Source organism: Gadus macrocephalus, chromosome 7 (assembly GCF_031168955.1).
Source record: "Gadus macrocephalus chromosome 7, ASM3116895v1".
NCBI classification, from domain to species: Eukaryota; Metazoa; Chordata; class Actinopteri; order Gadiformes; family Gadidae; genus Gadus; species Gadus macrocephalus.
In genome coordinates, this window is record NC_082388.1 from 25,866,317 (window position 1) to 25,889,130 (window position 22,814).

General features: G+C 52.4%; 3 protein-coding genes across 7 annotated transcripts in view; 2 read left to right on the plus strand and 1 right to left on the minus strand.

Moving 5' to 3' along the window:
- The window catches only part of LOC132462101 (transcriptional regulator ATRX-like), a 36,661-nt gene extending 29,263 nt beyond the window's left edge, over nucleotides 1-7,398 (plus strand). For both annotated transcript variants that reach the window (XM_060057699.1, XM_060057700.1), the window contains exons 29-35: nucleotides 190-367; nucleotides 1,322-1,516; nucleotides 3,189-3,332; nucleotides 4,366-4,476; nucleotides 4,764-4,859; nucleotides 6,095-6,223; nucleotides 6,862-7,398. In XM_060057699.1, the coding sequence (XP_059913682.1) occupies nucleotides 190-367; nucleotides 1,322-1,516; nucleotides 3,189-3,332; nucleotides 4,366-4,476; nucleotides 4,764-4,859; nucleotides 6,095-6,223; nucleotides 6,862-6,978 (970 nt within the window). In that variant the 3' untranslated portion in view covers nucleotides 6,979-7,398. The remainder of the gene's footprint in view (nucleotides 1-189; nucleotides 368-1,321; nucleotides 1,517-3,188; nucleotides 3,333-4,365; nucleotides 4,477-4,763; nucleotides 4,860-6,094; nucleotides 6,224-6,861) is intronic.
- A 965-nt stretch (nucleotides 7,399-8,363) lies between these two features.
- On the minus strand, nucleotides 8,364-16,692 carry ccdc61 (coiled-coil domain containing 61). Of its 2 annotated transcripts, XM_060057711.1 has the most exons (13): nucleotides 16,478-16,692; nucleotides 14,879-15,031; nucleotides 14,668-14,750; nucleotides 14,385-14,545; nucleotides 12,791-12,943; nucleotides 11,978-12,179; nucleotides 11,628-11,710; nucleotides 11,219-11,499; nucleotides 10,698-10,776; nucleotides 10,414-10,611; nucleotides 10,181-10,214; nucleotides 9,965-10,037; nucleotides 8,364-9,377 (listed from the first exon to the last, which is right to left on the minus strand). In XM_060057711.1, the coding sequence occupies exons 2-13, from the start codon at nucleotides 15,024-15,026 to the stop codon at nucleotides 9,283-9,285; spliced, it is 1,590 nt and encodes a 529-aa protein (XP_059913694.1). In that variant the 5' UTR covers nucleotides 15,027-15,031; nucleotides 16,478-16,692; the 3' UTR covers nucleotides 8,364-9,282. The 2 variants fall into 2 exon arrangements, with proteins under 2 accessions (XP_059913694.1, XP_059913695.1); XM_060057712.1 differs by lacking the exon at nucleotides 12,791-12,943.
- itpkca (inositol-trisphosphate 3-kinase Ca) lies at nucleotides 16,005-20,930 on the plus strand. Of its 3 annotated transcripts, none has more exons than XM_060057725.1 (7): nucleotides 16,005-16,146; nucleotides 17,319-17,406; nucleotides 17,866-18,079; nucleotides 18,596-18,800; nucleotides 19,685-19,786; nucleotides 20,150-20,221; nucleotides 20,673-20,929. In XM_060057725.1, exons 1-7 carry the CDS (start codon nucleotides 16,135-16,137, stop codon nucleotides 20,901-20,903), a joined length of 924 nt encoding a protein of 307 aa, XP_059913708.1. In that variant the 5' UTR covers nucleotides 16,005-16,134; the 3' UTR covers nucleotides 20,904-20,929. The 3 variants fall into 3 exon arrangements, with proteins under 3 accessions (XP_059913708.1, XP_059913709.1, XP_059913710.1); XM_060057726.1 differs by having other exon boundaries at nucleotides 19,688-19,786; XM_060057727.1 differs by having other exon boundaries at nucleotides 16,006-16,146; nucleotides 17,866-18,063; nucleotides 20,673-20,930.
- The last annotated feature ends 1,884 nt before the right edge of the window (nucleotides 20,931-22,814 follow it).

A 22,814-nucleotide genomic window follows, 5' to 3' on the forward strand; every position in this document is an offset into this window, starting at 1 on the left:
TCAAATCTAAAATAATGTACAGATATGTATCCAGCTATTCAGCTGCACTTTTTATAAAACATAAAAGATTAATTGAAAACTCGATATTAGTTTTGTGATCGTTTGACACTAAAATCGAAATCGCGATCAAAATTCGATTCATCGCCCAGCCCTACCTTATCCTCCCCCCCCCACCCTCCCGCGCCCCAGGGGCCGGTTGTTCCTGATCTCCACGAGGGCGGGGTCCCTGGGCATCAACCTGGTGGCCTCCAACCGGGTCATCATCTTCGACGCCTCCTGGAACCCCTCCTACGACATCCAGAGCATCTTCAGGGTGTACCGCTTCGGACAGCTCAAGAACGTCTTCGTCTACCGCTTCCTGGCCCAGGTAACCTCTAGATCTAGAGGTTCTACTGGTGGTGGTGGTGATCCACTCGTGGTGGTGATCTGCTAGTGGGGATCTCTTGTTTGTGATCTAGTGGGGATCTCTTGTTTGTGATCTAGTGGGGATCTCTTGTTTGTGATCTAGTGGGGATCTCTTGTTTGTGATCTAGTGGAGATCTCTTGTTTGTGATCTAGTGGAGATCTCTTGTTTGTGATCTAGTGGGGATCTCTTGTTTGTGATCTAGTGGGGATCTCTTGTTTGTGATCTAGTGGGGATCTCTTGTTTGTGATCTAGTGGGGATCTCTTGTTTGTGATCTAGTGGAGATCTCTTGTTTGTGATCTAGTGGGGATCTCTTGTTTGTGATCTATTGGGGATCTCTTGTTTGTGATCTAGTGGGGATCTCTTGTTTGTGATCTAGTGGAGATCTCTTGTTTGTGATCTATTGGGGATCTCTTGTTTGTGATCTAGTGGGGATCTCTTGTTTGTGATCTAGTGGGGATCTCTTGTTTGTGATCTAGTGGGGATCTCTTGTTTGTGATCATCTAGTGGGGATCTCTTGTTTGTGATCTAGTGGGGATCTCTTGTTTGTGATCTATTGATGTTGACCTCTTGTTGGTGGTCTACTGATTGTGGTGATCCACTGGTGGTGATCCACTGGTGGTGGTGATCTGCCAGTGATGACCTCCTGTTGGTGGTCTACTGGTTGTGGTGATCCACTGGTGGTGATCCACTGGTGGTGATCCACTGGTGGTGGTGATCTGCCAGTGATGACCTCTTGTTGGTGGTCTACTGGTTGTGGTGATCCACTGGTGGTGATCCACTGGTGGTGGTGATCTGCCAGTGATGACCTCTTGTTGGTGGTCTACTGGTTGTGGTGATCCACTGGTGGTGGTGATCTGCCAGTGATGACCTCTTGTTGGTGGTCTACTGGCGTTGACGGGTGTGACCTCCTTCAGGGTACGATGGAGGAGAAGATCTACGACCGGCAGGTGGCCAAGCAGTCGCTGTCGTTCCGCGTGGTGGACCAGCAGCAGATTGAGAGGCACTTCACCCTCTTCGAGCTCACGGAGCTCTACATGTTTGAGCCCGACATGCTGGACGACCCCAACTCCAAGAAGAGCAAGCGCACCACCACCACCCAACAGCCAACGGTGACTACTACTACTGCTCTACTACTACCGCTGCTGTTACACCCTGAAGCCAGCAGTGACTACTACTACTACAATACTACTACTACTTCTAGTACCACTACTACTACTACTGCTGTTACACCCTGAAGCCAGCAGTGACTACTACTACTATACTACTACTACTGCTCTACTACTACCGCTGCTGTTACACCCTGAAGCCAGCAGTGACTACTACTACTACAATACTACTACTACTTCTGGTACCACTACTACTACTACAATACTACTACTGCTGTTACACCCTGTAGCCAGCAGTGACTACTACTACTATACTACTACTACTGCTATACTACTACCGCTGCTGTTACACCCTGTAGCCAGCAGTGACTATTACTACTATACTACTACTCCTACTTCTAGTACTACTACTACTACTACTATTATTACTAGTGCTACTACTACTACAACTAATGCTGCTACTACTGATACTACTACTATACTACTACTGCTGTTACACCCTGAAGCCAGCAACGACTACTACTACTACTCCTAGTACTACTGCTATACTACTGCTATACTACTACTACTGCTGTTAAACCCTGAAGCCAACAGTGACTATTACTACTTCTGTACTACTATACTACTATGCTACTATACTACTACTACTGTACTACTACTATACTACTTCTACTATACTACTACTGTACTACTATTACTATACTACTACTGCTGTTACACCCTGAAGCCAGCAGTGACTACTACTCCTACTTCTAGTACTACTACTATTACTAGTGCTACTACTACTACAACTAATGCTACTACTACTATACTACTACTGATACTACTACTGCTATCTCTTCTAATGTCGTATGTTGGCTCCCACAGACTCTGTTAACGACCTAACGACAGTGTGATCCCAGTGTTGTACCGTGCTAACGACCTAACGACAGTGTGATCCCAGTGTTGTACCGTGCTAACGACCTAACGACAGTGTGATCCCAGTGTTGTACCGTGCTAACGACCTAACCACAGTGTGATCCCAGTGTTGTACCGTGCTAACGACCTAACCACAGTGTAATCCCAGTGTTGTACCGTGCTAACGACCTAACCACAGTGTAATCCCAGTGTTGTACCGTGCTAACGACCTAACCACAGTGTAATCCCAGTGTTGTACCGTGCTAACGACCTAACCACAGTGTAGTCCCAGTGTTGTACCGTGCTAACGACCTAACCACAGTGTAGTCCCAGTGTTGTACCGTGCTAACGACCTAACCACAGTGTAATCCCAGTGTTGTACCGTGCTAACGACCTAACCACAGTGTAATCCCAGTGTTGTACCGTGCTAACGACCTAACCACAGTGTAATCCCAGTGTTGTACCGTGCTAACGACCTAACCACAGTGTAATCCCATTGTTGTACCGTGCTAACGACCTAACCACAGTGTAGTCCCAGTGTTGTACCGTGCTAACGACCTAACCACAGTGTAATCCCAGTGTTGTACCGTGCTAACGACCTAACCACAGTGTAATCCCAGTGTTGTACCGTGCTAACGACCTAACCACAGTGTAATCCCAGTGTTGTACCGTGCTAACGACCTAACCACAGTGTAATCCCAGTGTTGTACCGTGCTAACGACCTAACCACAGTGTAATCCCAGTGTTGTACCGTGCTAACAGGGTGTCCCCCTCCCAGGACGTGGTGCTGTCTGAGCTGCTGAAGAGCTGCAAGGACCAGATCGTGTCGTACCACGAGCACGAGACCCTGCTGGACCACAAGGCCGACGAGGAGCTGAGCGAGGCGGAGCGCAGGGCGGCCTGGGCCGAGTACGAGGCCGAGGTACCGCTCACCCTGGAGCCAGCGTACCGCTCACCGCTAACGATGGAGCTGACATACTGCTAACCGCTAACGCTGGAGCTGACATACTGCTAACCGCTAACGCTGGAGCTGATATACTGCCAACCGCTAAGGCTGGAGCTGACATACTGCTAACCGCTAACGCTGGAGCTGACATACTGCTAACCGCTAACGATGGAGCTAGCATACTGCTAACGGTGGAGCTTACATACTGCTAACGCTGGAGCTAACATACTGCTAAAGCTAAGTTGGAGCTAACATACCGCTAACGCTGGAGCTAACATACTGCTAACCGCTCACCCTGAAGCCAGCATACCGCTACCGATGGAGCTAGAATACTGCTAAACGCTCATACTGGAGCTAACATACAGCTTATTGTTTGCACTGTAGCTAGCATACTGCTAACGCTGGAGCTAACATACTGTTAACCGTTAACGCTGGAGCTAAAATAATACTAACCGCTAACACTAGAGCTAACATACTGCTGACCGCTAACACTAGAGCTAACATACTGCTGACCGCTAATGCTTGAGCTAACATACTGCTAACAGTTAACGCTGAAGCACACATACTGCTAACCGCTAACACTGGAGCTAACATACTGCTTCTTGCTTACACTGTAGCTAGCATACTGCTAACGCGAACGCTGGAGCCAACATACTGCTAACCGCTAACACTACAGCTAACATACTGTTAACCATTAACACTTGAGCCAGCATTCTGCTAACCGCTTACGATGGAGCTAACATACTGCTTATTGCTTACACTGTAGGTAGCATACTGCTGACCGCTAACACCAGAGCTAACATACTGCTTACCGCTAACACTTGAGCTAACATACTGCTAAAAGTTAACGCTGGAGAAAGCATACTGCTAACCGCTAACACAGGAGCCAGCATACCACTAACCGCTAACGCTGGAGCTAGAGTAGAGCTGGAGTAGTTTACCTGGTGGAACTATCCAGTAGTTGACCTGGTTACCCGGTGACCCGCTAACCGACCTGCTCTCCCACCAGGGGGTCTTCCTACTGAACAAGCAGCCCCGGTCCGGTCCCCTCCCCCTCCAGAACTCAGACCCCGACCTCCACCCCGCCACCCTCCGGATGAAGACCAGCGAGCAGCTCATGGTACAAACCCTCACCTCCCCGCTCAACTCCTCCTCGCACACTTCCTCAACCTCCTCCTCTCCCCTCCTCTCTCTCACCTCCTCCCCTCTCCCCTCCTCACAACCTCCTCTCTCCTCCTCTCCTCCCACCTCCTCCCCTCTCCTCTCTCCTCCTCTCCTCCCACCTCCTCCCCTCCTCTCCTCCCTCCCCTTCTCCCTCACCTCCCTCACCTCCCCCTCCTCCCCTCTCCCCTCCTCCCTCCCCTCCACCCTCACCTCCTCCTCTCCTCTCCTCTCCTCCCCCTCCAGGGTCTGGTGAAGCAGAGCCAGGGGGTGGTGAACGCAGCCTGGGTCAATGTTCAGTCTCTGGCCTGCATCAGCCTTCAGGACTACATCGAGAGAGTGGTGAGTGATCCCCCGGCCGCCGCCAGCCCCGGTACAGATAGGACCCGGTCCTGGTTCAGGATTTGCTCTGTGCTGGAGCTAATGTACTGCTAACCGCTAACATACTGCTAACACTGGAGCTAACATACTGCTTACCACTATGCTGGAGCTAGCATACTGCTAACCGCTAACACTGGAGCTAACATACTGCTTACCGCTGCCACTGGAGCTAACATACTGCTAACCACTACGCTGGAGCTAGCATAATGCTAGCCGCTAACACTAACGGCTTACACTGGAGCTAACATACTGCTAACCGCTAACACTGGAGCTAACATACTGCTTACCACTACGCTGGAGCTAGCATACTGCTAACCGCTAACACTGGAGCTAACATAGTGCTTACCACTACGCTGGAGCTAGCATACTGCTAACCGCTGCCACTGGAGCTAACATACTGCTAACCACTACGCTGGAGCTAGCATAATGCTAGCCGCTAACACTAATGACTTACACTGGAGCTAACATACTGCTAACCGCTAACACTGGAGCTAACATACTGCTAACCGCTAACACTGGAGCTAACATACTGCTTACCACTACGCTGGAGCTAGCATACTGCTAACCGCTAACACTGGAGCTAACATAGTGCTTACCACTACGCTGGAGCTAGCATACTGCTAACCGCTGCCACTGGAGCTAACATACTGCTAACCACTACGCTGGAGCTAGCATAATGCTAACCACTACGCTGGAGCTAGCATACTGCTTATCAGCCTAGCTACTGCTAGAATAGCTCCAAACCAGGAGAGGACTTTAACCAGTGCTCGCTGGAGGGCGCGAGTCCGACCCCATGGCCCCGCAAACGCTGCACGGCTCAACCAAATAACGTTCGAACGAATGACATTGATTTTTATGTTTTCTTTTAACTAACACATTTGTAATACATACTCTACCTCCCGTTAGCGCATTATTTTTTCGTAGGATGGTAGAGGTAAAGTACTGCTTTTTTCGCCGCAGATTCGCCTCTGATTGGTTAGAAGAGCTCTCCTCTGATTGGTTATGGTTAGGGTTAGGCTTAACACCAACCGTAAACCTAACCCTAACCCAAACAGCTAGGACTAATCAAACCACGCACTAAAAGAGAGCCCTTCTAACCAATCAGAGGCGAAAAGGCGGGACTTACCCCTACCATCCTACGAAAAAAAGATGAGCCTCCCGTTACCTCTTGTTTTACCGCCTGCTCCCCCCTGCAGCGTGTGCAGCACGCCACGGCCTCGGAGAAGGTGATCCGGGAGAACGCGGAGCGATGTCGGCTCTCCGACGAGCAGGAGCGGCAGCGGCGGCAGGCCGTGTTCGAGGAGGTCCTCGCCCAGCAGCAGCTGGTAAGTCCTCCGTTAGGCTCCTCCCCCCTCCGTTTGGCACCACCCCCTTCCATGTGACCAGCGGCCATTAAAGTAACCATTGCCGTGTTCCATTATCCATACTTCCATGAGTACACTTAAACGAAGTACACTATCCGCACTCACTAAGTGCGCTAATTTTCGAAAAAATCGAATACTCTGTGGTGCACTAACCAGAAATTACGATCATGACTGCTCCCCCGCAATAAACATCCCGCTTTGAACGGTAAACTCTTTACGCCTAGCAGCTATAAAAACTACAAAATGACTCTATTAATGCAGGCTATGTGGAAAATGCACCGACTTTGGGTCAGCCTGGCTTCGCCCTCTTTCGCTACGTAGCGAAGATGGCGGCCGTTGAGTACGAAAAGTGTACATCGATCCACACTGACCGTTTTGAGTATACATCCGGGTCCTTTCAGTACACTTATTTTCGCCCGATCTGAATTGGAACGCCCTACGTACTCAAACTAAGCTAATAAGTACGGATAGTATGGATATTGGAACACGGCACATGACATGCCACCAGGTGTGAGTGTGATAAGTCGTTACACGCCGTTTTTCACGTGCTAACGTGATGTCGTTTTTTAACGTGATGTCGTGCCAACGTGCCGCCGCAGCTGACCCAGTGCATCGAGGGCATCCTGAGCAGCCGGCGTGACCAGGGGATTCAGGCTGCCATGGCAACCGCCCGTCCATCCCAGGGAGCGGCGAGGGCGCAGAGCCACGCGCTGTAGCGGCACGGACCCCCTGCCCCCCCCCTCCCCCTCTTCCATTTTTATTTAACTTTGAATAAAGCAGCTTTGTTAGGATTAGCATTACGATGCCAAGAGTTGAATTTGCACTTTAACAAACTTCGTCTGGACGAGCCGGCGGAGAGTAACGATGATGTTACTCAAGGTCACATCAGTCTGTTCTCACTGATGTCGTTAGTTCACTGAGTGTCCACGGCGGGGCACACCGATTCGTCCAGTTGTTTCTTATGAGTTTGGGTGTTGCTTTACCGTACGATTTGAAGCAGTGAAGTTCACAGCAGAAATATTTTTTTAACGTGGTAAACTTCAGAGAAGAGATACCGGTTGTATCCGGTTTTCGATTTGTTTTTTTTAATCTTCTCAAATATAGTCCTGGTTTTATAATAAAGACATTTGCAAGAACCTCTGTCGTCTTTTTGAAAGGGTTTTAACATTGGTAATACTCCAGCAGTCACACAAGGGTGAATATTGTTCTTGTTTGGGGTATCGAAGGAATATTCTTACGCTCCTTCAAGAGTTGGATACTCAACACATTTGTTTTGTGACCTGAGGCTGTTCAGAACAGATATTATTTCCAACTAGTGGAACCAACATGAAATGTTTCTCCTTCTTCCATAAACAAACAACTTCATAAATGTTCATCATATTTCTGCTGCTGCAGGAAACGCTGCAGTCCTGCTCATTCAACCAGAGACAATCGGGTGTTCTGGAGACTCCTAGCAGTCATGTGACCCATCCCGCTGGGGGGGGGGGGGGGGGAAGCATCTGTTCCCAGAGAGCCCCACCCCCCCGCCCTTAACTAACGAACCCTCGGCAGCTGCCTAGTATCAGCAGATGTCCACTCTGTTCCGCTCCAACACACACGAGAACATAGCTCAGCTCCACAGAGTGTACCACGACTCAGTCCTTCAGCAGGACATCTTTCCACTGCGCTCAGCCTTCGAGGAGCAGGTAGGGGTGAGAGACTCGCTCACATGGAGTCGAAACCCACAACCCTATCCTGACCCCGAGCTGGACTGAAGAGCATTACTGGAGCGCCATTCAGCTTCCCCTCAACCAGCCCTCTGCATGTAAAGAATGAATTTTTACATTTTGGTAAAGAAGCTTAGCGGACATTGGCGGAGGGCTGCTAATCCCTGTGATCACAATGGCTTCTGAACCCACCCTAACGTGGCTTAAACGACATGCTGAAGAGAAACGCTGACAGATTAACATCAGTCATCCATGGCTGCCTCTGGCTGGCCCAGCGCTGGAGTTGGAACTCTCTGTAGAAGGCTGACCGCGCGTGTTGTCCCAGATCATGAGATGTGAGCCATCACACCGGGGAAAAGGTTCTGTTTGAACATTATAATGACGTTACAACGGGGTGTGCGGCACATGAATCGTTTAATGAGGTTTAAAAACGTGGAGTAGAGGTCTAGGAGTTAGGCATCTATAGTCTAGAGTGTGAAGAAAGAGTTATAAAGCAGTGAGAACAGTGAAGTGATGATTACAAGATATAAATATCAATATTAAACACACTGGCCAGATGCCAACTCGATGGGGGATATCGAATTAGAATCCTCGGATGGAATCGTACTAAGGACCCAAAACAATAATATATATCATTTCAAATCCTCGGCTGTTGTTTAAAGTTCCAAGTTCATAAAAAAGCATTTTTTTTTTAAAGGCAATTCAAAGATGCATTTAAATAGAATACAACAAAACAAGGTGTGCACGTATGAAGAGTGAGGTCTCACCACTTCATAGCGACGTGCAGCGGAGTTCACCCGTTAGCTTTGAATAAAAAATACGAATTTAAAAACGTACACGGTTTATACAAAGTGAGATCACAGTTTAGACAACAAGCAGCCAGAAGGTCCAAGAGTCCAAGACCAGGTTCTGGCCCAGTGTACCACATCAGGTCCTGGTGCAGTCAACCAGGTCATCGGGTCCTCCGGTCCACAGGAGAGAAACCTTCAAAGGTCCGAGTGCAGGGAAGGAGGTGAGCTACTGTAGTCCGGGGTCTAGGTCTCATGTAGTCCGGGTCGGGGTCCGGTGTCCAGGTCTTTCCTGTAGTCCGGGTCATGGTCCGGTGTCCAGGTCTTTCCTGTAGTCCGGGTCGAGGTCCGGTGTCCAGGTCTTTCCTGTAGTCCGGGTCAGGATCCGGTGTCCAGGTCTTTCCTGTAGTCCGGGTCAGGGTCCGGTGTCCAGGTCTTTCCTGTAGTCCGGGTCAGGGTCCGGTGTCCAGGTCTTTCCTGTAGTCCGGGTCAGGGTCCGGTGTCCAGGTCTTTCCTGTAGTCCGGGTCAGGGTCCGGTGTCCAGGTCCCTCATGTAGTCCTGCAGGGCCTGCAGTCGAGCGTCGATCTCCGACAGCTCCGTCCCCGCGTCCATGGAGCTCTCTGGGGAGGGGGGGGGGGGGGGGGGAGAGCTTAGTGGTTCGTTAGACCGACGAGATGGGGAGGGTTGTAGCTGGTCATGGCTGTAGTAAAGGTTGGGTTAGCAGGCTGTGGTTGTGTTGGGGTGGTCTGTGGTGGTGGTGGGTGGTGGTGGTCTGTGTGGTGGTGGGGGGTGGTCTGTGTGGTGGTGGGTGGTGGTGGTCTGTGGTGGTGGGGGGTGGTCTGTGTGGTGGTGGGTGGTGGTGGTCTGTGTGGTGGGTGGTGGTCTGTGGTGGTGGTGGGTGGTGGTGGTCTGTGTGGTGGTGGGGGGGGGTGGTCTGTGGTGGTGGGGGGTGGTCTGTGCGGTGGTGGGGGGTGGTCTGTGCGGTGGTGGGGGGTGGTCTGTGCGGTGGTGGGGGGGGGTCTGTGCGGTGGTGGGGGGGGGTCTGTGCGGTGGTGGTCTGTGTGGTTGTGTTGGGGTGGTCTGTGGTGGTGGGGGGTGGTCTGTGGTGGTGGGGGGTGGTCTGTGCGGTGGTGGTCTGTGCGGTGGTGGGGGGGGGTCTGTGCGGTGGTGGTCTGCGGTGGGGGGGGGTCCAGACGTCCTGCGGTACCTCTGTCCTCTCTCCTCCGGTACGTTGGCGTGCTGCAGAGCGGCTTCCGGCCCAGGGACCCGATCCCTCTGGACTGGAGGGGGGACATGAAGGACAGGATGAGCTGCCGGCCCCCCGCCTGCACCCACACCCCCTACAACCCGCCCGCCCCCCGCCTGCACCCACACCCCACTACAACCCGCCGGCCCCCCGTCCCACGGCCGACACATCACTCACCGCGCTGGCGCCGTTGTAGACCGGTTTCCTTCCTCTGTAAAACCAAACACACGCGTTAGAGGGCAAAGACTCGAGGCTCGACCGGCCTTTACGTCAGGGAGGCAGCGTCTCCACGCCACGAACCTCCGTCGCCGGCCGCCCCCCCCCATCTCCGCAGCCGTCTACTCGTTTCCATGGTTACGCTCTTGGCGTCGCATCGTATATAAACAGAGTTGAGTCGAGGAGGTCGTCACCTGAGCAGGACGCCGGTCATGTGATCCTCGTCCACCACGGACCCGGCGGAGGAGGGCCGGCTGCCCCGCCTCTCCGTGGACAGGCTCCGCCCCCGGCTGCCGGAGCGTTCCGCGAGGGGGCGGTGCTCCCGGGAACGGGACCGCCCCCTCTCAGACAGGACGGGCGACGCCAGCATGTCTCTCCGCGTCTTCCTCAGCCTAGCGACACGCGGCGCAACATTAGCACGCACGCTAGCTAGCTAGCATTGAGCTTCGATCAATCAGCCAATCACAAGACAACGTACTTTTTGAGGTCCGCCTCCTTCAGGCGGCGCTGGCGGTCCTGGATGTAGGCGGTGGGGTCGAAGCGCAGCCCCCCGGAGCCTGGACAGGGGGGGGGGGGGGGGGAGGCTCGATTATGGATAAAATCATCATCACGATTATTTTGGTCAATATTGAAATCACGATTATTCAAACGATTATTTTTGAGTTTGAAAACACGACGTGTTTATTCAGCGCGTTTCTCCCAAAAAACACTTTGGAACTGAGGACTTAAACTCAAAAGTAACAACTAAAAGGGTTAAATAGAAAATGTTCAAATCTAAAAATACTTTACAGATATGTATCCAGCTGTTGTGCACTGCCTATAAAACATTGAATGAAGAGATATCGCGTTCTTTACATCGCGATGGACCGTTGAGCCCCATCCACTAACGCCATCGTCAAGGTGTTGAAGGAAGGACTTCCACCACCGCCCCGGGCCTGGGGGGCTCACGGGGGGGTTCTGTCCCTTAGTGGGGGGGGGGGGGGGGTGGGGGGCACGTACCGGTAGGGGAGGGCGAGGGTCGGGGGATGTGGGCGCGGGGGCCGGAGGAGTCGGCTCGGCCCCTCCTCTCCCCCGAGCGCAGCACGCGGTCGTCGGCTCGCTCCCGGGACCCCGACCGGGCTCGGACCCCCAGCCCTCCGGGGCCCCGGTCCCTGGAGAGAGAGCCCCTCTCCCGGGTCACGGAGCCCCTCTCCCGGGACGCGCCGGTCCGCTCCCGGGACAGCGACCGGTGGGTCTGGATGTCGGCCCGCGAGCCGCCAGAGTAGACGGGTGTCGCCCGGCTGCGGAGTCAAAAACAAACGCACCCGACCCCCCCCCCCGTCACGCAGGAGAAGAATGAAACATGAGGGAGGAGCACATGTTCAGGGAAGGAAAGGAAACAAGGGAGGGAGGAAGGAGGTGGGCTCACCCTCTCCTCAAGGAGGCCAGCTCGCTGGTCAGGTCCTTCACGCGGACGCGCAGAGCGCTCTCAGACTCCCTGAGCTCCTCCAGCTGGGACACACACACACACACACACACACACACACACACACACACACACACACACACACACACACACACACACACACACACACACACACACACACACACACACACACACACACACACACACACACACACACACAATGACTTCCCTCGAAGCTCCACCCAACCCAATTCAGTATGACACGTTGAGCGCTGACGTCACACCGGGTGACGATGACGTCACACCGGGTGACGATGGCGTCACACCGAGTGACGGTGGCGTCACACCCCCACCTGCTCCACCAGGAGGCGCTGCTCCTGGCTCCTCCTGCTGGCCGAGCGTTGACCCTTGGCCTGCTCCTTCAGGAGCTGCTCCTCCAGGTCCCGCAGCGCCTCCCTGCTCCGCCTCACCGCCTCCCTCCCCCCGGCTCCTCCCCCCTGCAGGCGCTGCAGGGCGTGGGCCAGGGCCTGCTTCTCCTCCCTCACCTGGGCCAGCCTGGGGGGGGGAGAGGGGGAGACTTCATATCCCGACCAGGGCTGAACCACTTGGGGAAATAATCGAATTAAGATTATTTTGACCAATATTGCGATTTAATGTGTGATTTTTATAACTTATGAAGTTCCTCATGTTGTGTATTATCCACAAAAAAAAAAAAAAAATCATTCTTTAGTATGACCAACACAACATCGGAAGCAGTCAACATAAAAACTGCTCTTTCCTTTAGGCCAATCCGATGTGTGGAGATTAATTTATATTATAAACTTCTTTATTTAACTATTGAATTATAAAAAATTAAAAAAAATGAATCGCACTGATTTCCAGTCAGTAACAGTAACAAATCACCCTTTTTTCTTTTTTTTCATCGCAGCCTTGGCGATTTGCATACCGCGTTCTATTACATCGCGATTTCGATTTGAATTCGATGAATGGTTGAGCCCTAATCCCGACCACATCCTTGTGTGTGGCGACGTCTACGGTCACATTGACCTAGAGGTATCCTGTGGCTACTGGGAGGAACGGAACCACAGGCGTTCACATTGTGCAACCCAGCACCTCTGACGAATGAATGAATGAATGAGTGACGGGATGAACGCGCGAGGACCCACTCTGCTCGCAGCCTCTGGGTCTCGGGGTGGGCGTGGTCGGGCCCCCCCTGGGAGGTGGTGGCGCTGAGCTGCGTCCGCAGGGCTCTGATCTCCCGCTGGAGGGCGGCCGGGTCCGGCTTCCCCTTGTAGGGCACGGGCAGCGGGTAGTGGATCCTAGCGGCGCACCGGGAGAGCCACGTTAGAACCCTTCACCTGGAGGGGGACCACGTTAGAACCCTTCACCTGGAGGGGGACCACGTTAGAACCCTTCACCTGGAGGGGGACCACGTTAGAACCCTTCACCGGGAGAGCCACGTTAGAACCCTTCACCGGGAGAGCCACGTTAGAACCCTTCACCTGGAGGGGGACCACGTTAGAACCCTTCACCTGGAGGGGGACCACGTTAGAACCCTTCACCGGGAGAGCCACGTTAGAACCCTTCACCTGGAGGGGGACCACGTTAGAACCCTTCACCTGGAGGGGGACCACGTTAGAACCCTTCACCTGGAGGGGGACCACGTTAGAACCCTTCACCTGGAGGGGGACCACGTTAGAACCCTTCACCGGGAGAGCCACGTTAGAACCCTTCACCTGGAGGGGGACCACGTTAGAACCCTTCACCTGGAGGACCCCATTAGAACCCTTCACCTGGAGGGGGACCACGTTAGAACCCTTCACCTGGAGGACCACGTTAGAACCCTTCACCTGGAGGGGGACCACGTTAGAACCCTTCACCTGGAGGACCACGTTAGAACCCTTCACCGGGAGAGCCACGTTAGAACCCTTCACCTGGAGGGGGACCACGTTAGAACCCTTCACCTGGAGGGGGACCACGTTAGAACCCTTCACCTGGAGGACCCCGTTAGAACCCTTCACCTGGAGGGGGACCACGTTAGAACCCTTCACCTGGAGGACCACGTTAGAACCCTTCACCGGGAGGACCACGTTTGAACCCTTCACCGGGAGGACCACGTTAGAACCCTTCACCTGGAGGGGGACCACGTTAGAACCCTTCACCTGGAGGACCGAGCCAGCAGGATGGAGTGGGTCTGGAGTGAGTCTGGGGTGAGGAGTGAGTCTGGGGTGGGGAGTGAGTCTGGGGTGAGGAGTGAGTCTGGGGTGAGGAGTGAGTCTGGGGTGGGGAGTGAGTCTGGGGTGAGGAGTGAGTCTGGGGTGAGGAGTGAGTCTGGGGTGAGGAGTGAGTCTGGGGTGGGGAGTGAGTCTGGGGTGAGGAGTGAGTCTGGGGTGAGGAGTGAGTCTGGGGTTAGGGTGTGACGTGAGTCTCCCTCAAGGCTAGCTGACCTGAAGCTAGCGAGCTAGTCATGTGTTTTGGTGAGGGGGTTCAGAATTCAAGATCTAGTTAACTTTGGCTGGTTCCTCCAGATAGCCTACCCCCACTTTAAGTTAAGGAATAGGGTTAAGTTGGGGTGAGTGTTAAGTGAAGGGTTCTTCAGGGGTTAAAGGTCAAGTGAAGGGTTCTTCAGGGGTTAAAAGTCAAGTTAAGGGTTCTTCAGAAGGTTAAAGTTCAAATGAAGGGTCATTCCAAGGTTAAAGCTCAAGTGAAGGGTTCTTCAGAGGTTAAAGGTCAAGTGAAGGGTTCAGAGGGGGAACCGACCTGTCGAACTCCACAGTGTAGATCAGGATCAGGTATCTCTTGGCGCCGAGGGCTGGGGACTGCTGCCCGCCCCGGGGACGACCTACGACCCCCGCCTTCCTGTTCCGCAGCAGCTCCAGGTCGGCATAGGTCAGGAGGTCAAGGGTCACCGAATCACTCACCTGAAGAAACGATTGATGAAGCCAGTCACACTTAGGGTAAATCATACGGTCTACAATGCGATGGTCCAACGGTGAGGTATTTACAACTGGAAGAGGCAATGGAGTCTTCCTCTGAGACTCACCTGTCTAACGGCCGACTCCAGCATACTGCAGAAGATTGGAAACTGCTTGAAGTTTCCGGTTTTGCGTGTGAGGTCCTCAATGTCTTCAGAAGAACAGAGAGGTTGTACACACGTAAGAAAGAAAACGGAATGATAATGTTGTCGTTATTAATAACAATGATGACGGCCCCCGGCCTCCCACTCAGACCGAACCCTCGCGGCCGTCACGTACAGGCAGGATCGAACTCTCCCCTCCACTGGTCGGCGGTCTTCACGTCGGAGATCTCCACCACCAGCAGACCGTTCTCCATCTCCACCTTCACGCTGAACTCCACCCCTCTGAACACGAGGTCCTCCTCCACCCCCGAGCTGGCCTCCATGGCCCCTGGGGTAGGGAGCACACCCAACAGGACATCAGCCCCTCCTCCAGCGGCGGGAGGCTGGAGCTGTCCCCACACCGATAACAGTGTCGGAGATTCCGATACTGCATTTTAGGCAGCATTGGGTATCAGCGAGTAGATTATTGAGCAGGGACAAATACATTGTACATTGTTTCATATTCAATATTAAATAGATGCCATGCACACAGGTTTCTAGTCAAGACTAATCCGCAACCCCTGTCCCGAATAAGAAAGTCTATTTGCCGATCCGATACCATCACTTGACTCATGTGTGAGCTCATTTATTACACAGGCAGAGAACATGACAGACACTATGTGATGCATTATTATAATTATAGCTTATAAATGTAAATGTAAATGATGATGAAAAAAATGTGTAGACAGAAAGATAACCGACTTCCATTGCTGTCATCGTCAGAGAACCCTTCAATAAGAAGAAATGCTATTAGCTATGAGTAGTTACTTACAATACTAGATGCTGAATCGGTATATACTCGTAAGGAATAATGGTATTGGAACATCTCCAGATGGAAACCCACACAATCCTTCTGGTAGGCCCAGTGTTACACCAGGGATTAGTGTGAGAGAAGGAGCCTTCGCTACTAGCATAGTGAAATGTCAGGCTATAACCGAAACCACTGGGCAAACATGGAAACGTGTAGGGCAAGTCTAAATGCTCATTGCGGTTTAGATGCCCCTTGGTTCTTGGTCATTAAAACAAAAGAAGGAAACAGTGAAGAATGAGAACTAAACAGCACCAAGAGGTACCCTGAGTACCCTGAAATAAGTAAATCCTTTTATTTATAAAAAAGCTTAAAAAAAACAAAACAAGTTCTTTCTATGGCTTTGTAAAATATTAAAGAATAACAATTTAGGTTGGATAATGAGTAGGTGGAGCCATAGAGAAAATGTCTGCTACATGCACTTTGTCCATCACTATCACTCATTTACCCTGCTGGTACTTGGTAGGCTGCTGCTCTGCTCTGCCTCTAGACGCCCTCACCACGGGGGACGCTAGAGAGCGCATCACATTAATAATGACCACATACTTCATGGAGCTCCTCTAGAAGAACGGACTGGGTGAACCATGTTCTCCGAGGTACGTACCGCCGGGAAAAATCGTTCTCCGTGACACGATGAGATGATGACATTTGCAGATCATATCAAATAGTTCGCAGCGAAAAGCGTTTCAATCGTGAGGACTTTGAGCGCTTCACTTTGATTTAAGTTTTCTGGACATCATCGTGTAACCGAGGCGCATCTTCTTTTCATACTCTGTCATGAGCTGAGGGTTATCTTAGGAAAACCGTCTCGTTAAACTTTAGCGGTGTTGCCATCACCAACGAACGCGGAGTGAGTCGGTGGTCCTCAGATCATCAGACGACACTTTGACACCAACTCGATATTCACTGAAACACAATAACACCAACCTGGTCTGCTGACGTCCGTGGGATCAGGGGACGGACGAGCTCATCCTTTACACGGGCTTGGTCCTCGATAACACACAGCGAACAGTTAGTAAGTCCCCGCCACCGAAGACCGGAGCGGCGGCAGGAGAACCGGGAACCGGGACCGTTGAACTCTTCTTCGGGTGTCCATGTTTCCTCCGGCGGGCGGCGGCTCTTCTTCCTCGGCGTTCTGTTGGGAAGGGGACGCTGCTGCCCCCCAGTGTTTAACCTGCAGCATAGACATGTTAATAATAAAATACATGGCTCAATACATAGAATAGAAATACTATTTATTTGGTAAGATATATAATGTTATAAACGATTTGTAGTGATAGTAATAATATTATTTTGTAATCATAATAATAATCGTCCATTTTAATCATAAACATTGTAATATTACATGAAGAAATTGTTAAATATTATACATGTATATGATAATAGTGTATTAATATTATTATGATATAATTAATTAATAATATTTTTTATAACGGTCTACATTATATTTGTCATTTTATCCCTCTGACCAATGAGTGTTTTGTGTTTTCACATTGACACATAATCGGCAAACTTGTTGAACCTGAAACGCTCCAGGCTTCTGCCTCGTTCAAAACAAGCGTGTAAATGTTTGATCAAAGTTGCGTGGGTCCCGAGTGAACCCGGGTCTCTCTTAGTCCACCCCAGTGACCAGGGACTGTTTCCATGGAGACAGCCGCCCCTCGAGGAGCCAGTTGAGTCAGGGAGTCTGAAGTCTGCCCTCCTGAGTGACAGTCCGTACAGCCCCTGCTCCCCATGTTGACGTGAAGGCTCCTCTCTCTCCATGCAGAACGACACATGGATGACCCAGCCCTCCAGCCCTCTCCTGCTGCCCGGCACAGAGCCTCAGCCCTGGCTGCAGCTGGTCGGACACGCAGGTATCTTTCTGCTCGCTTGGCTTGATTCTCTGGAAGGCACTAAAGATCGGAGAGAGAGAGAGAGATACGGATCGCAGACTGTAATGTCTTCCCCTCCTTCTCCCCTCCCTCCCTCCCTTCCTTTACCCATTTCTCCTCTCCTCTGATAACCTCTCAACTCCCCCTCCTTCCTCCGTCTCCTCCTTCCTTCATTTTTTTCCTCTTCACTTCACTCTCTCCTCCTCTCCTTCCGCTCTCCTCTCCTCTCCTCCTTCCTTCCTTCCTCCTCTCCTTTCCTCCTCTCCTCTCCTCCTTCCTTCCTTCCTCCTCTCCTTTCCTCCTCTCCTCTGCTCTCCTCCTTCCTTCCTTCCTCCTCTCCTCTCTCCTCCTCTCCTCTCTTCTCCTCTCCTCTCCTCCTTCCTCCCTCCCTCTCCTCCTCCCTCTGCCTCCCCTCCCTCCCTCCCTCCCTCCCTCCCCCAGAGAGTTTCCAGGTGGGGGAGAACGGGAGGCTGTTGAAGAGACACTGCGAGGGGGAGGAGCGATGCTTCCGGAGGCTGATGGAGGACCGGCTGAGTGCCTTCGTCCCCTCCTTCCACGGCGTGGTCCAACACGAGGGGCAGGACTACACCATGATGGACAACCTGCTGACGCGCTTCCACGCGCCCGCCATCATGGACTGTAAGATGGGCACCCGGTGAGCACCGCGGGGGGGGGGGGAGCGCCTCAAGGCTTCAAGGCTTTCACTTCTTCCTGATACCGCGGGTCTGAACTGGTCTGGTTCTGGGGTCGGGTGTCTGGCTCACCTTTCATCCTCCTCATCACTCTATTTTTGTGACTTCATTTTCAATCATTCCATCGCTGGTAACCAGAAGGTTGCTAGTTCGATCCCCGGCTCCTCCTAGCTGAGTGTCGAGTTGTCCCTGGGGAAGACGTCACACCCTGACTGCTCCCTACGAGCTGGCTGTTGTCTTGCATGGCCGACTCCACCGCCGGTGTGGGAATGTGTTTATTAATGGGTGAATGTGTTTATTAATGGGTGAATGTGTTTGTTAATGGGTGAATGTTTGGCAGTACTGTAAAGCACTTCGAGTGGCTACTGGTTAGAAAAGCGTGACATAAATGCCGTCCATTCATTCACCCTCTATCTTAATTGACTCTTGTTTCCTGAACTTTGACCCCGTCTTGACCTTCACGCCCGGTCCCCCCGCAGGACGTACCAGGAGGAGGAGCTGCGCCTGGCCCGGGAGCGGCCCAAGCTGCGGCAGGACATGTACGAGAAGATGGTGGCGGTGGACCCCGGGGCCCCCACGGCCCAGGAGGGGGCCCAGCGGGGGGTCCTGAAGACCCGGTACATGCAGTGGCGGGAGAGCCTGAGCTCCACCACCACGCAGGGCTTCCGCATCGAGGGGGTCAGGGTAGGAGCAGCCTTAAAGGGGTCTCTGAGGGCAGGACGGAGGGGTGGTCCAGACTGGGAGCTCCACCAGCCTTAAGGGGTCTCTGAGGGCAGGACGGAGGGCTGGTCCAGACTGGGCAGCCCCGCCCATTCTGCCGGCGATTTGAGTTCGCCCTCCATAAGGGTCTGGAGAAGAGCGATACGCTCTGCTTCCGATACCTTTTTGCGGGAGCCAATCACCACGCTGGCTTTTCCCCTTGGCGCGCTATTGGCTGGTTTAACACAACGACGGCAGGGAAGCGACGGCAAGCAGCCAATCGCGTACAGAGTCAGTTGAACTAGGCCCGTCGATCACGCCTCTTGTGCTGAAGGAAATGACGGCAGCTTCCCCAGACCAACGTGCGTTCTACGATTAAGCTTGGTCTGGCAACAGCCAGACTAGGGCTGGTATAGAGTAGGAGCTCCAGAAGCCCTAAATGTGACCACCAGGTGTGAGTGTGATTAGGCGTCACAAGCCGTTTAGAAAATCAAGTGGCCGTGTCCACCTAGATGTTTGCTTGATAGATGAGCAACGTTTGCTCCAGTCCACTGGGTAGGCTGGAAGGCTGATCTATCCAGCACACATCTAGGTGGACACGCCCACTTGATTTTCTAAACGGCTTGTAACGCCTAATCACAATCACACCTGGTGGTGTGATATGTCACCTTTAGTGCTGCTGGAGCTCTTACTCTAGATATATTTAAGGGGTCTTTGTGAGCAGGATGGAGGGTTGTTCTAGGGGTGAAGCGAAGGTTCATAACATGTCTGCAGTCTGCAAACATCACCTGGCGCCAAAATATGTCCCCACCGTACTCAAAATGCTGCTCACGCCCTCGTAAACGGGGCTCCTTGTGATTCTGCTTCAGAAGGCCAACGGAGAATGCCGCACAAACTTCAAGAGGACCAAAAGCAGGGAGCAGGTGGGCGAGGCGCTGAGGGACTTCGTGGACCACGACCCGCGGACCGTGGTGAGCGACGACTCCGCCCCTCCGCGTCCTGCCACTCAATCACAGCCGTCGCTTCATCCAGAGCGTCTTACAACGAGTACATTGGTCAGAAGAAAGAGAAACAACGATGTATCACTGTCGGTGATATAGTGTGCATACATAGTGCCGGCGGGCGCTAACAATCGCTAGGTTAACCCATTCGCCGTATACAACAGAGATGGCTAGGATAAGACGCTACACGAGGCTAAGTACTATTGATATTGATCAGAAGCCTATCACGATACAACGATATATTGCCCAGGCCTACCAAGTACTGTTTTTAAGTGGCAGGACGTACGACATGCGATAATAATAATAATCCTGGTTGTTCCCGCGGTCCGTCAGAGGGGCTACCTGAGCAGACTGAAGCAGCTGCGCCACACGCTGGAGGCCTCCCAGTTCTTCAGGACACACGAGGTCAGAGGTCACCTGTCAATCTCACTATGCTTCTCTGATCCTTATTCTGGCTGGTCACATAATGTACATTTCTGTTTAGGAATTTAAGACACAATTGTGAAATCAGATGGTATATCTATAAACACAAAGTTTATCTCTAAAGACATTATCTGCAGCTGTTGTTAGTAGAGTGATGCTAACAACATCGTGGGGCGTAGGGGTTAGACAGTGCAGAGACAGGTCATTAAGGAGCAGGTAGGGGTTAGACAGTACAGAGACAGGTCATTAAGGAGCAGGTAGGGGTTAGACAGTACAGATACAGGTCATTAAGGAGCAGGTAGGGGTTAGACAGTACAGAGACAGGTCATTAAGGAGCAGGTAGGGGTTAGACAGTACAGAGACAGGTCCTTAAGGAGCAGGTAGGGGTTAGACAGTACAGTGTGGTGATCCTGGTGGTGCCCCCCCCCCCCAGGTGGTAGGTAGCTCTCTGCTCTTCCTGCACGACGCCGCGGGCCGGTCGGGCGTGTGGATGATCGACTTCGGGAAGACCTCCCCCCTGCCCCCCCCCCTCACCCTGGACCACCGGACCCCCTGGGTGGAAGGCAACCGCGAGGACGGCTACCTCTGGGGTCTGGACAACCTCATCGCCATCCTCACCGACAGCCTGCCCCCCGCCCGGACACCTGGCCCCCCGGAGCCCTGAACACCCCCCCCCACACACCCTGGAGCCCTGAACACACACCCCCCCTACACACCCCCTACCCCCCCCCTACACCCCCCCTACCCACCCCCAACACCCCCCCACACACACCCTGGAGCCCTGAACACACCCCACCCTAACCCCTCCCACCCGGACACCTGACACCTGCCCCCCTCGACACATGACCACACCCCACCCTTACACACTACCCCCCACCTGACCACCCTAGCCCCACCCTAACACTCTGCCCCCCACCCTAAAAAAAACCTGAACACCCTACCCTAACACCCTACCATGACCTGAACACCTGTACCCCCACCCCCCTCCCCCTAAGCACCTGGACACATGAAGGACTCCTTGTTTTGTTGTTTGACAGCAGAGGGGGGTGATGGAGCTGTGGAGCTGTGGTGAAGGAACTCCACCGAGCAGACGTTTGTCTCACAGTGAAACTGTGATGGTAATAACAGGAGTGACTCCTCCAAACATCTACTTCTAGATCCTTCTGCCCCCGGAGAACCTCTAGAACCCGGTGCCCCCAGAGAACCTCTAGATCCTGGTGCCCCCAGAGAACCTCTAGATCCTTCTGGCCCCAGAGAACATCTAGATCCTTCAGGCCCCAGAGAACCTCTAGATCCTGGTGCCCCCAGAGAACCTCTAGATCCTTCTGGCCCCAGAGAACATCTAGATCAGGGGTCTCAAACTCAATTTACCTGGGGGCCGCTGGAGGTAGAGTCTGGGTCAGGCTGGACCACATCAAGTATTCCACAAAAAAAGGAGCACAACTGACCCAATCTAAGTTAATGATCGTGCTATATTTAGATCACGTTGGCTATTTAATTGCTGACAACAGGGGACATTTCATAGTGGTTGGTGGAAAACCGAGAAATGTAAGCGTCCTTTGGCTTTTATCGGGACTCAGGACACACAACTCAAAATTGGGACTGTCCCGGCAAAACCGGGACATCTGGTCACCCTATCACAAGTGATAAAAAAGCGTGGCAAGTGACTCAGCAAAAATGTGCGTTTGACAACAAAATAACTTCCCGCCGGCCTTAATTGGCCCCCGGGCCGCGAGTTTGAGACCCCTGATCTAGATCCTTCTGCCCCCAGAGAACATCTAGATCCTACTACCCTCAGAGGTGTCCATCACCTTCCGTTATGTGATGATCATGATTGATCACTTCTTTAATTATACCCTTAACACTAACACTGACACCAGTAGACGTCTTAATTCATCCTGACATCATGAAATCGTTAACCCCCGACCAAGGTCAAGCAAGGTCGCAGCGTCAGACTAACTGTATTTTTTATGTGTAGATTTTCATACCTTCAAGGTCCGATGATTTTTAACGCTGGGAATGAAACCAGTGGACTTTGGGAATCGATTGAAATATTTTTCACCGCAATAAAGTATTTTCCTGTCTTTTACCATAAAGTCTGATTTAGTGTTCAGAAGGTACACCTGGACTCTCAGATCACCCCTGCACCCCCCTGCACCCCCCCCTGACTCCAGCAGATCACAAGATGAAAGGCAGCCGTCGGTGGACTCGGGAAGAGAGGAAGATGGAGAGATAGATGTAGGGTACATCCTCCCCCGCACTGCTCCCCAAGTGGAGCAGACCGAGAAGCTTCAAACGAGTCGAGGCCTGGGGAGAGTGCTCCGCCGAGCCCCCCCCCCCCCCCCCCCCGGCAATTAGCACGCACAATCCCGGTAAAAATAGGCAAAATTTCTAGATCAAATATGCTGTTTTTTAACAATGTGTCAAGTAGATCATTCACAACCGGACCACCGTGGCTAAAAATATCTGCTGCATAGTAATGTAATCAACTGCTGAAAAATATGCAGTTAGGACCGTCGTTTGGTGCACTTAATTCAGTTAGCCTATCAGGAGCTGTCTCAGGTACAGAGAGATG